At 42.0% G+C, this 14,395-nt stretch overlaps 1 protein-coding gene across 2 annotated transcripts in view; it reads right to left on the reverse strand.

The window, feature by feature from the left end:
- Nucleotides 1-803: 803 nt before the first annotated feature.
- The window catches only part of tmem104 (transmembrane protein 104), a 79,083-nt gene continuing 65,491 nt past the window's right edge, over nucleotides 804-14,395 (reverse strand). For both annotated transcript variants that reach the window (XM_005469081.4, XM_013269816.3), the window contains exon 11: nucleotides 804-5,249. In XM_005469081.4, coding sequence (XP_005469138.1) covers nucleotides 4,486-5,249 — 764 coding nt within the window. In that variant the 3' untranslated portion in view covers nucleotides 804-4,485. The remainder of the gene's footprint in view (nucleotides 5,250-14,395) is intronic.

Here is a 14,395-nt window from a genome sequence, read left to right on the forward strand (position 1 = left end):
TCGTGTGGTCATGCAGCGTATCTCAGCGGTTAATAGAATATCACGGTACAATAGAGACCAGATTTGTTTGAGTCTTAAATGTTTGACAAAAGGCTGAAGTCACCGAGGGTTAGGAAAGCAGAGTTTTCCTTCAAGGCTGATGCACTTCAGATGAATATAAATCATTTATTTCATTTATTTAACTTTTTTGTGAGTCATAAAAACCAAATATTAAAAAAACTGAAAAAGAAAAACAGAATATCCATTAAAGCAGGAAACATTACAGCCTGGCCAGATCTCTGTAAACAAATATCGGAAACACAACTCTCTGAAACACAAGATGTAAACTTATGGAAGAAAAACAAAGAAATCAAACAGAAAGAAAAGAAAAACATGGGATTGTAAGCTTGGCAAAACACAGATTGTCATTTTTAAAGAAATGGATTAATGCTGATGATGTCGGGCACGCTGCTCTTCAGATATAAAAGAAAGTTTAGGCCCCCCCCCCCCAAAAAAAAAAAAAAAAGGCACGTTTCATCGCTGATCTGCTCACATACACACATGTTGAGTCTGCCTTCAGGTGAAGTATTAAACATCTTTTCAGGGTTCACGTGTTCGTATTTTTCGCTTCACTTCAAGCGATTGCAAACATGTAAATGGCTTCTAAACATCACCGCTCCTCCCTCCATCCAGACCGAAGCTGACGGGCGTCACACCAGCGCGACCCACCGCCGATATTTGCAATAAATTAGATTATTGGCGATCGATCTCGTTAAAGACGAGCGTGTTCTGCTGACGCCACAGCCGCCGTCACCCCTGTAACCTTCAGCAGTGCTGGACTGATGCTGCAGTGCCTTAAAAACACTCGAGTCACAGCACATTACCTTTCAATTTAAACTGCATTACAGCGGTTGATGAAAAAGCTGCGGCGCCTTTCGAAGCGCTCCGCGACCCGCTGAACCCTCCCAACACCCTCAAACTGTGTTTGCATTTAAATTGACCACAACTGTTAATTCTTCTACAAGATGAGAACAACAGCAACAATTAAGACCCGGAAGAAAATACTTTCCCACAGAGTCTCATGTAATCATCCTGTACACGCTGCATATACTGTAGGAAGTTTTATCTGTGCTTCGGACTAAAAGTGTGGATATCTTTGCCGTTTCAGCTGAAAATGCCCTTCTTCCTTTGACAGATACTCAATTTAACCATAAAGTGGCCTAAAGATAACCAAAACCTGAATCTTTCTTTTGAGATGTAAACAAAAACAATGTAAGACAATGTAGAAATGTTTTTACACAGTAAAGGTGCAGAAAATCCTTGTAAACCAAAACTATTTCCCCACTGGAAATACTTACAGACCATCTGATGTTCAATCAGGCTGACTGGGACATTTGGACTCTTCAAACCAAATAAAAGCTCCATTTACTGGGTTCTGGGTTCACCAGCAAGCAGTAGAAATCTGTACTGGTCTTCACTCTCCATTTGTTCCAAACACTGAGGTGTGGAGCCTCAGACACTCGCACTAATAATCCAAAATTAAAATCCACGGGAGAATTTCACAGCGGAACAGAGAAGCACACATCCAGGCAGAGATAACCTTTAGGTGGTTTTTATTAAACTTGACCTCTGGAATCTGGAACCACTGAAATTAAATTTATTTAAATAATTATTTATTTTATCCAAACAACTGGGCAAAGACTTCAAGAAGGACTTTGGTGTTTGGTGTCACGATTTAAGCTTCTGAAAGTCAAAGCCTTACATAAAGGGAAGTAGTGCTAATCTAGAGTAAACCTAGAGTTTATTATTAGACTGGCCAGTCCTCTACATCCAACAGAGGGGGTGAAGCAGCAGATGGAAAGGGCTGCCTCCGTCACCCCATAACCCAGGTAAGTGGTAGAAAATGGACGGATGGAACCAAACTACATCAGCCAAGCAGAAATCTGTATATGTTATAAAGCAACACACCTCCCAGATCTACTTTCTCGCGCCTCTTACATGCTAAATTTTGTCTTTGGTGGCTACAAACAGTCACAAAATCATATTTAGAAATTTCCAACAAAAAGAACAAAACAAAAGCTCCGTCACACTAAAGCAAAAATAGAAAAGCGACTGCAGATTGGTGAAGGATTGCAAATAATCACAGACTGATTCACAAACACAGTCTGAGTCAGTCTGCACAGATGTGCGTCTCTACGCAGCAGGTGCTTCACTCAGCTGGTGGCCAACGGGTTGCATTCTGGTTACATTGTTACATAAAAACAAAGGTTGCTTATATTACTGTGCAGTTAAGTTGCCGTCCTGCAGCAACTATGTTGCTATCTGTGGAGGGACTTCTGTTCCAAATCCGATGTTCTGCCTGGAGTCTGAATGCGAGTAGTCAGTGTGGGTTTCTGCGTAAGTAGATGCCAGGATGAGTGTAAAATGCCAACTTGACCCTGTCCAATGGCACACTGACTCCGTTTTACTACCTTTTTATTTCCATCATTTATCCATTTATTTCCAGAGATGTTTGTCTCCAAAGGCTGAAAGTTCATCGCCCCTGATTGCATTAATCATGGGCAATGGAGGATCTCAACTGTTTTCCTTAAAGCAGGGTTTTGTTCACCGTGCTTCGCGTTGCGGCTGGTGCCTGAGCCTGTCATATGTCAGAGCCATCACAGCTCAGCTCAGAGTTGAGGTAAATTTAATTTGGGATCTGCCTGCTTTGTACTGCTGTTAGTTTGCATTTCCCTGAGATTCCTCACTCTGTGGTCACCACGCTGCTGGAGGTCGCTGCTGCTTGGACTGTGAGCACCGCCTACATTTGCCTGCAAACCTTTTTTACGTCACTATAAGTCGAGCATGAAGGTTTTTCTGGTTGTTGTTAGTCTGAACTTAAGTATTTCCAGATGATTTCCACTATAATGTGAAAATCACACAGACAGAATCATGCAACGGGTCAAAGATGGAAGTGTAAGGGCGATAATGAAGTTGGACGAAGCTGCCAAGTGTCAGTGAAGTTACCATTGGTGCACAGTACAGTGTGCACTTTATGAAGCTGTGCAGTTGGCTCCCTTCGCTTTTGGCCGCGGATGCCTTCGTCACAGCCAGAGCTGAAACGCTGTAGATCTCCATTATCCTGTCAGGTGTAGCTGCGTGATGGATACAGCACGAGGCTGACAGAGTCATGAATGGGTGCTGAGGAGTAGAAGACGGGAAGACATGCCCTGTGTGTGAACTACAGGCGCGAGTGTCAGGTGATAAACAGAGATGGAGCTCCTCCTGGAAGCCTATCTGTCAGTGGATCTGTCACGGACGGAGCTTCATTGTTCACCAGGGGGAGGCGAGGAGATTGGAGGCAGGCGCCGCTGAGGAATGGATGCACGTCAGACATGAAAGAGTGATCGTCCCCGATCCCTTCGTTTTTCTTCTTCTGTTGGTTCCTGTTCCAATCTCATTATCAAGTTTTGCAACAGAGCACAAGTCTGAATGTGACAGGCTCTTTTTCATGTCTGCTCTTCCGCTTGCTTTAATATATTTTTACTGGAACATTCTGCCCTCGAGGTCCGTCAGATCTTTTCTATAGTTTGGAATATGAATGAGGCAAACTTTAGGAGCAACCCACAGAGCTGTTAAGCAGCACAGCGTGTTAAGTAGCATGTTAGAGTACTCAGATTACCATACACCAATGAGAACATATGTTGCTGCAGATCAAAAGCAGCACATTTAAAAAGTTGTTGAGCCAGCATGATGACAGAGCAGACGCCCTTTACACTGTGGAATAATTCATATTCTTGTGTATCAGGGTGATACTACGTGTCAGCTGCTACTTTAGAAGCACCATTACTGTTGAAGAGGTGAACTGAACAAAACCAACCTGCTCTGCAACAGAGTCAGAGCTAAACGTCCAGCAGGCTACAAATCCTCCAGACAACAATACGATCAAGCTAACTGCGAAGGAAAAACTTCAATTTTTCCATTTTGTAGCATTCAGAATTACTTTGTTGCCCGTGATGTTGTTGTAGTAATGTGAGTAACACCACCCGACTCTAATTTTACGCCATACGTTTGCTTTAAACGAAGCGTTTGCTGGAAGAACTCCAGTGATGGTTGTGTTGACAATTTTGGCAACTTTACAAAACCGATACTCGGACAACAAACACGGCGGGGATAAAGAAGGTTTAAATGTCTTTCTCTTCTTTTGTGGTTTAAAAAGCCACAAAAAGCCCGTTGGATACATTTTTAAAAAGTGCAAAGCTTTGTGAAAAACTCAAACTGTCTGCTGTTTATTGACAAAAAATCCTATTAATAAATTCCCTTTAACTGTCATGCACTGTTCCAGCTTTAGTTTTGTGGAACATAAAACACGTGACATTTGGTCCCTTTTCAAAAAATATTTGATAAATTACTCTTAATTACATTTAATTTATGCAACAAAAGTTCAATAAAAAGGCACACTGCCCAACCAGCAGCAATAAGGCTTCCTGTACGGGAACCACAAACTGGTCACACAGATACGAGTTCTCACTTCTTGGTGTCAGTCAGGATGATGTTGGCTGTGACAAACATGAGGCAGAAGGCAGCCCACAGCAAAACGAACCACACCCAGAAGCTGTGGCGGAAGGGTGACCGGTGCTTGTTGACGGCATCTCTGCCCATCACAGGCTCCAGGTGGCGCCTGGCGTAAAAGACGAGGAAGGCTGGGACAATGTACTGGATCCCTGTACCGGCATAGGCCCCCGTGATTCCCACCAAGGATTCCAAGTTGTGTGTGCAGAAGGCCACCACGATGGGGGGCACGAGCGTAATGAGGGGAAATACCACTCGGTCCACCACCCACGGGTAGGTACCTCCGTCCCGGTGGAACAGGGTCTTCCAGTTGTTTCGAAGCGTGACGGCGATGATGGGGAAGTTGGTGCTGATGGTGAAGACGGGGAACAAGCCGAGGAAGTAGCGCAGCACCGGGATGTCTAACACGTCGCAGTTGTCTGTGAAGTTCAGGGTGTACATGTCGTAGAGCAGCGCGCTATCGAAGCAGAAGATGGCGGTGAACGAGAGGAGCACGTAGAAGCCGAGGATGAGGATGTAGTCGAAAAGCACCAGCGAGCCGACGCGCTTCTTGTTGGAGATGGGCGTCACCAGGGACGGCAGCGAGTGTTGGCACATGAAGGAGTAGACGCACACCCCGAACAGGTTGGGGACCCCAGACAAGGAGGCGACAGGTGGGTGTCCTGCGCCGTGGTCTTTACCGATGCGAATTAATGCCAAGATGATCATCATGGTGAAAGCTGGAGGGACAAAAACACAACAGGAAATAGATTTAAAAAAACCCACTGATGGCAGAAAAGGTATAATACTATTGTACATTCGACCATGCTGGTAGAAAGGAGAACTATTCTGCTCATTTATAGCTCCACTTTATTTTTCTTGAATAGCTATGAAAGAAGTTAAAGTTCAAAACAATCCATAGTTGGCAAATTCAATTAACCCTTGTATGGTGTTCGGGTCTGTGAGACCCATGCCATTTAGAGGCCGTTGCCCCTTTAGGTAGTATATACCATCAAAACCTGCAAAATATGGTATAAAGATATTTACACTTGATTATAACTGATTTTATTTTTTTTATAACATTTTATTGAAAAAAAAAAAAAGAGAAGCACATTAATTCATAAATGTGACCGAACAAAGGTAAAGGGGAAAAATTAACCATGTTTGCTGTTCACATGGCTCGTAATTGGGATGAAGTAAACATCTGTTGAGTAATTTAACATAAAATTGTTTGATAGTGTTAATTGGAAAGCCAAAACTCTAGCGGGTCCACCAGACCCGTGAACACTGGCTGAGTAACAAAAATACGAACACCATACAAGGGTTAAGTACAGTTTTATTTATACAGCGCTAAATCACAACAACAGTTGCCTTAAGGCGCTTTATAGTGTAAGGTAAAAACCCTACAATAATACAAAGAAAACAGAGAAAATCCCAACAATCATATGACCCCTGATGAGCAAGTGCTTTGGCAAAAGCGGCAACGAAAAACTTCCATTTAACAGGAAGAAACCTCCGACAGAACCAGGCTCAGGGAGGGATGGCCGTCTGCCTTGACTGATTTGGGTGGGGGTTGGTGGGGGGGTTGGGGGACACACAAATATTTGCAGACAAGTTGGAGTCCTCAGTGCAACTTGTGGGTGACTGTAGAAATCTGCAAGCAACCTGAACAATCACAGGGAGGTTTTCAGTAGTACCCATATAACTCTGTGCAACCAAGTAGTAACAGGAAGCACTTGGCAACAGGAAAATACCCGTTTTCCCTTAGCGATCGGTGGTTACTACGGGGTGCCTGACCGGTCTCTAGGGCTGTGTGACTGGAGCCTCAGTGTGGTGGCTGACAGGAGTAAAAGGGAAATGTTGACCATTACACTAAATGAGTAATTTCTCTGGGTTTAAATGCCGAAATATAAGTCAAATAAATCAAATAAGCATCTTACATCTATATTAGAAACTATATAATTCTTGCAGATTATATTTTTTAAAGATGTTTAACTTGAAACTTCAAACTTGTGCAAACTATTACAGTAAATATACTTCTTACACATTTTCAATTAAGTTATTTTAAACATATGATCTGGTCATCTGGCTTTCAGTGTTGTTCAAATGCAGCTCAAAAAAAATCTAATTTAGTTAAATATCAATAACATCACTCTAACATCTACAGGGTTAAATCTAATCTTCCAAGTGTTATTAAAGATATTTAGATTGAATCTTGTGTTTGTGAGTGGAGGACTGCGACAGTGTGAGGGAGCTGTGGCTTCCTGAATAGTTATTAACTTTCCAAATAACAAATAAAAGAGATGAAAAATAGAAATGAAGGAGGGTTTATGTCAGCGTTTTTCTCACGGTCTCACTTGATTTTAATGTACTTATAAAACAGCAAAGTGTACCCAGTGTGCATGACAATGAGAGCTGAAACAGCCATGGGTCAGCTCGGGCTCAAATGATGAAACGATCCCTTTTGTTGCTCCTCCCTAATCCAAACGCTTTTGTTCCTTTACATCCTCGACTAATTTTGCCTTTTACAGAAAGAGATAAGTACACCTTTTAATTAAACCCTTGTTTCAGTGCTAATCACTGACAGATTAATGTGGTATTTTGTTGCCTTTGTGCAATCACAATGGAGCCGTCGAGATAAATTAACACCCTCCATCTTCACATTTTTCCCGGGCAAACTGGGAACACCAAGCTGCTTTTTGCTCTCTCTCCCTGGTTTTGGAGCAAAATCTCTGAATGTTTTTCAGCATGAGCCCTGTTTGATCATTTGGCATCTGGCTAACTGTTTCCAGCTGGATTAAAACTCTGGCTCACCCAGTCTTTAACTATTAATTTGGTTTAAATCCAGGCTTAAATGCAGTTTAATTCAACTTTTTAAATGAGGTATTTGGTGCATATAATCCACTCAACTCCAAATTGGCCATCAGATTATCTGAAAAGTGTGATAATTAAAAATAAAATATAAACGTGAAAATATCAGAAATAATTGTCTTTTTTACGCTTTTATTTTGAATTTTATTGGGCTGCCAAAAAACACACCATACATAAAGTTGAAGGTGAATTTGACTGATTTCTATAGTTATAAGGTGAATTCTTTCAAAAGATTAACAAGGTGAAAACTGGATATGGTGACCACATTGTATTCTGGTCTCAGTTCTCTCAGAGTTTAACTTCATGTGGATAAAGATGGCAGTGCTGAACTGCCTTCCAGCTGTTTGTTCCAGAAACATCAGGTGTAAAAAACAAACCAGCGATCGTTTCAGGGCCCAGTATAAAACCGTCCCGCGGTTCCCACTGCAGCTCCAATTGATTTCGGGAGGTGCATCTTTGGCAGCTGTGTCTAAAGGAGACTCCTGAGAGCCGCATGCAGTCCTGTTACAGGCTAACGGTCATGTGGCCCAGCACGCCATCTCTCCTCCAAATGCGCACACACACACACACACACACACACTCACTCAATCAACCCGTGACACCAGGAGTTAGTCATAGCCCAGGCCAGGAGCCAGCTCCTCAGCTTTCATTATCAGCTGTCCTTTAAACACTCGGTGACATTTAGGAAGTGCCACTCGGACCATTATATGCTGCATATCTGCAGTAAAATAATTCTATACCTTAAACTCTGACATCACTCTAAAAGACTGAGACTCACACTGTCTTTGATGGGAATATCTAACAGCTGCAGACCAGCAGCTAAACTGGAGGGATGCAATATGCCACAAGGCAAGCTTTGTTCATCTACAGTGTAGATTCTACACAGTACAAGAGGCAAAGTAACGTGTCAAGAGGATCTGCTGACCAAAGAAGAACCAGGAAAAAAAGCTCATTTTGCCTTTGTTTTAGTGTTTCAGTGTGGCTGTAGAGCTTTACAAAAGAGCCACAAAGAGCTCTTGAGGATTGAGCGGATGAAAATCTGATCTCTGAAAAGGAATATTCAGACTTTTAATGTTTCATGAAAGTTTGGCACTTTTATTCACTTGCTTAAATTTACCTGCATGCATAAAGAACGAAATCAGCACAGATTTCAGTACAACAAGGTATATATGTTTTTTATCGTGAACAATTTAAAAAAAGGCAACGAGGCGACACTGCAAGCTCATAAGGTAACGACTCATCTATCACAAAGCAGAGACACTTTAATGCGCGCCATACTTTATCTTCTGTTTTACTCAGAAAGTGAACATCATTTAACAGAGAAACATGGCGCTCATCATAAGCGTTTTAACTGAGGTCGAAAGTCAAAGGAGAAGTAGGCTAATTTTCTCATAGACCTTCACACAAACAGACTTCTTTGCAGAACCAGAGAGGTCGCCCCCTACTGGCCATTTCAAAGAAAGCAACTCCCAGAAGCTGTGTGCATCTTTTAGCTTTCTTTAAAGCTCCAAAACTCGGGCCATTGTCTCCAGAGGCTAAATTTATGAGATTATAACTGGTGGGCTGCCTGATTGAACACTTGCTGAAAATGTAGCCGACACAGCTACATTTCGCACCCTTGTTTCACGCTTGCCTTGAATTTCACATGTAAGCACAAAGTCTGTAAAACCTGTTTCACGACTGTTCAATATTTAATGCATCTTTGGCTTAGGCCCAATGTAATCTGTGGCTCTGGGGAAAGCTCTGCGACTCCCCGCTACGACCTCAACCCTCTTACACAGAGATGTCAAACGAATGGGCAACACACCAGCTTTCAAGGACAATGACACGCAAAAAAGTTCCTTAATATATCTGTGCTGTATAGATACTCTCTCTGAATTGCTCTCTCTTCCTACAAAACATCTGCAATGTGTGAAAGAGTCATCACCAAAACCATCTGTCTGCTCCCTTTGCTCCGCCTGTCTTCTTTCTCCTTCAAACTCTCATCTTTTTCCGCCTTTCTGTCTGCACGAAGCTGTGTGTGAAATAGCTGGCAACTATACCCGTCTGCCTGCGGTACACCAGGGAGACGGAGGTGCAGGGGAAGAGAAAGAAAGCTTTTCTCCATCTTGACACCAACACTCACAGGCTGCACAGGAAGGAAACTAGCACGGGGCTTTTAATTAAGAGTGCCTCAGGGTGGCTGGGCACGGTTACATTACCTAAAGCACCTTTTTCCAAGTCTGGCCAAGATTAAGATGCTGCAGGAGAGCCTGCAAGGACAACGGGGCTGGTCGTACTGGGAAGCTCCCAGTCAAATCTTATTGAAGCTTAAAAATGAAATATTACTCCAAATGCTTTTAAATTGAAGAAAAAAAAAAAAAAATCGATTGGAAAACATTTTTTTGGCCCACAATTAGAACATTTTTATGCTGATCAGAGACAAAGCACTCATTTATCCCACTAAAGTCACAGGAACCAACTCATTATAATTCAAAGTAACTGAAAGTCAATCAGATGGTAGAGAGGAGCTGAGCACTAAGAATAAAAGCCACTAGATTGAAGCCTTTCATAATGTGCTCATTTGTCACCGGCCCTCGCCTGCATAATGCTACACGAGGTGGGCAAATCACGTCCGGCCGTGACAATTTTATCGCACTCATTGCACCTATAAGCCATGAATCTCAATGCTGGAGCACTGTACAGCCGTGAAATGAAAGCATATTAGCTTTGATCACCTTAACTGAGTGTAGAAGTTTATTTACATAGTAAATTCAGTAAGGCCTCATAATTCTCTGGATTGACGTAAGAGACGAGCATAAGGGGCATTCATTGCTCCTTAAAATGCATTATTCAGTGACAAATTACAGAGAACCGGGTAGCGCATACACATGACTCTGCTTTAATCTAAACCCATCATGTCTTCTTGTAGCCATTAACGCTCCTGTCTTCTTCTGTGGTTTTTATTTGCTCGCCGACAAGACTGGAAACATTTCGCACATAAACCAAAAAATGATTTCAGGAGAATTAGACCCAAAGATAACTTTTACCAACTATGTGAGCGAGTAAAGGCCTAGATGTTTAAACTAAATAGTATTATTTTATTGCTCTATTGTAGTCTTAGCCAATCCTAAGACCTAAAAATGCCAAACCAGTTAACTGACCTGCAAATTCGGTGTCACAAACATCGATGTAGTCCACACTTGCATGTATACACAACAGGAAATGCTGTGCGCCCTGCTGAAATTACTCCTTTTGGTTTAGGTGATGGATTGAGCGTGCAAAAGGCAATGGAGCTGTTAATGCTAGTATTCGCACGTTGATGCAATCTGACATCTCATGGACTTTATCATAGGAGTGACTAATGTCTGATCTGACTGTATACTTGCATATCTACCAGTCATCAGCCATCTTTGGCCTCTGGGAGCTTATTTGGGCAGCTATACTGAAATGATGGTCACAGAGAAATAAAAATGATCTGTATTGAATCACAGGTTATAAATGTTTGAAGTTAAACTTTCACAATCACCTTCATGGACTAGATTTCAGTGCCACGTCTGTGCAGTGCACATGTGGAAACGTGAAAACAACACCCGTCTTTCAAAGCCCTGCACAACATACCATCACACAGACAGGATGAGCCATTGTCTCTGCACCTACCCGTCGAGATATGGTAATTCAATGCGCCTTCACATAGACACACTGAGCCCAGCCAATACTCTCCAACCACATTTGACGTGCGACAACAAGAGCCGAGTAAATTGAGCAACCACGTATCCCAATCCCCACGACAAGGCCCGTCCATCTCCTTGAGCCAGTGATTTATATTACCTGGATGGGAACGCGATTGACCTTGTGAGGAACGCTTCAACTTAACGACCCTCCAGAGCAAGCTGGTACGGCTGTGTTGTATCTAATAGCAAACATAGCAGATGCGGTTAGAGCCAAGGCTGGCAGACTCTCTCAATGCTCCAAGAAGTCATCGACTGCCTTGAGAGAAAGACTCCCAGCTGCTATCTGAGAAGAGATGGGAATCCTGGACTCAATTAATGAGGAGAAAATGGTAGAAGGTGAGAGGTGATCAATCTCATGTGCAGCGGAGCACAGGAAAGCTGAAAGTTGGGAGGTCCTGCTCTTTGAATGGAACAACGTGAGTACTTAAGTGTGAGCAATTCACTGATGACTGCAGGAAGGTCAAGGACTTCTGCGCTGTGTTTTGATGCTTAAAAAAGCAGCCGTGCTGAAGAGGAAATGCTGTGCAGTCAAATGTAACACAAGGTTCTGGTGATGCTGCTTGTTTTCTTGTCACGTTGGCCAATTTAAGCATCCTCCCTCTGGCAGTTTTAACGCACCACAATCTTGCCATCGCTAATTAAGAGAGTTACTCCTTGAGCACTCTTGGATAATCTCTGCAGTAATTAGTAGCTCCGGCTCTTTGCCCAGGTCTCACCAGGGTTCCAGGAATTCTCACTGTGCCGAGCCTCCATCACATCAAGCCTATCAGGAACAGAGGTAGCAAACTGCCGGGGCTGTTGAATTACTAGTATTTGTTGGGTGATAAGTGGCTTCCTCGCCTCCTAACGTGCTCTGTGATGTTGGATAGGGCTTTCTGTATACACGGCACAAAGCAGCGCAGCAGTTGGCTGCACCGTTTAGCACCCCATGCTGCAGCTGAGGTTCACAGACACGAGCCAGCCAAACCTCTGTTTCACTGATTTAAATGCTTTGATAAAGATGCTCAATTTCATTTTATTCATATAGCAACAACTGGCAACATCAGTCACCTCAAGGTGCTTTATAAAAAAGGAAACAAACAATATAAAGAAGTGGTTTAGTCTTCATTTAAAAAAAGTTTAGGTCTAAAAAAAATGACCATTTATCTGGTTCAGTCTATTTTCTCAAAAGAAATTAATAGATCTCTATACTTATACTATGATATACTATGACATAAATATGTTGATGTTAAATAACAATGATGCTTTTTTATTGTCCATGTCTTCAATCGACTGAAAAGTAACTTATAAATTAGACTGTCAGGACTCCCCCAGTAAAATGGTTTCCAGGGGAAGAACGACGAATAAATGTTAAACATGTCAAGTTTAACATGCAGTCATACGTCATCCACAAAACAACTCTGCTTCAATAAAGTATAAAACGACAATAAGAGGAAGTCCGTCTGCTATCAGTTTGCAGCTGAAAGGGGTCAAACTGGTAATGACATGCGAACTGTGATAGCACGGCAATTAACTGTGACACATCAGGGAAAATTTGCATAAACAGATATATTAACTCGCATTAAGAGTCCAGCCAATTATCAGTTTTGAAAAAACAAAAGCATAGCTCCTGTAGGACAGCAATCAACCACAAAATGAAAAAGGTGCTCAGATTCTTAATAAATAGAGTAAAACCAATTGAGCTGACTCTCCTGTTGCAAAAAGACATTGCAGAGTGCGAAAAAAATCAGCAAAGTTTTATCACCAGCTCAACACAAACTCCATGTTTGGGAAAAATCCACAGTGGATTTTGCTACTGATGTTTACGTTGCATATGTAACACTTTAGACAGTAACTAATGAAGCCCATCTTACCAAACAGGAATTTGACCATCAGGGGAAAGTACAGTCAACCTCGGTCATTAGACTCATGGAGGGATCTCTCCTCTGGATAATGTTAGCTAATACAGGTATCCACGTTAATATTTAAAAAAACCTGTCTAGACAAGGTCAGTTAATTGAGTCAGACCCTCATTGCTGGTTTAATAACTTCACAAAGCATTTTCATGTTATTTTATCAGCTAATGTTACAAACTAACCATCACCAGATTCCTGCAGTGTAGCTAGGCTACAGCTAGCTGCTTGCTAACATTGTACCGTCCTGCTATTAGCTGCTTTGTCATGTCCAACCCTACTTTCTGTAAGTATACAGTATATCCACTGGTTTTCTAGTTGTTACCCAGCAGTGAGTGCGTGCAGTGGACAGTGTCAGCAGTTTACATTTTAATCAATGTTTTTAAAAAAGCCTACAAAACATAATTCTAATATTGCACCTAAGATTAAGGTCAAATGTCAAATAAACGACAACCACAACGCTAAGTGGATTAAGCATTAACGATTTTTTTTAACAAATGGCTGAAGCTGCATCACATTTTAATCACTTTAATCAAATCTTTCTGTGTAATGATACCACCTCTGAGGTAAACAAAGACCTGACGTCAGTGTCTCTAATCAAAAGCTTAGTTAGTGGATACAGCTGTATTGGATTGTGATTCCCGAACCACCTCAAAACCATCTCAGCAGAAAATCAAAGTGGCCATCACACAAAGGAACATCAATGCTAAGCAGGGAAGGCAGGCAGACAGTAAAAACACTGTTAGAGCAGTGAAAGTGGTCGTGATCATATAACTGTTTAGATGCAAAAAAAAAAAAAAAAAAAGTTCTTTACTCCTGACAACACGAATGTCACTGAAAGCCAGAGAAGGACTGATGCTTTCCAGCTGGTCTTAAAATGTAATTTTTCAGGACCTCTGAACTGTGATTCTGGCTGCGGTTCACTTCATTAAGACCAGCTCATAACTCACCACTCGCTCTGAATGAGCAGAACCTTTCCAGTCAACAAGCCACTAGAGTCCCCCTGACCTTCAAAAACAACATCTAAATCCCTCGCCCATTTAAAATGGCAGTGGGCAGCTGTGAGCATCCCTGCGGGGAATTTCTTAGCTCTTTACATTATGTTGTTGTAAACTAAGAACATTAGATGATGGAGAGACCTGCAGATCGCTGAAACTACCAGCATTTGACTTACAGCAAAAGTCAAGTTATTTATGAAAGATGAACTCAGGACACAATCTTAAACTGTTTTAAATGAATTACACTGAAATCAAAAAGTACTATTTTTTTGGACAAAACTAAAGTCACTCCATCTCCATATCCTGGTGCCAGCCAGTAGAGCTAGAGTTTAAATCTATGTTTTCATTTTTCCCAGTAATGGGAGATGTTTCTGACCCGAGTGAACAGTTTAGTGATCGAGGATGGCCAACC

This window comes from Oreochromis niloticus, linkage group LG4 (assembly GCF_001858045.2).
Source record: "Oreochromis niloticus isolate F11D_XX linkage group LG4, O_niloticus_UMD_NMBU, whole genome shotgun sequence".
NCBI classification, from domain to species: domain Eukaryota; kingdom Metazoa; phylum Chordata; class Actinopteri; order Cichliformes; family Cichlidae; genus Oreochromis; species Oreochromis niloticus.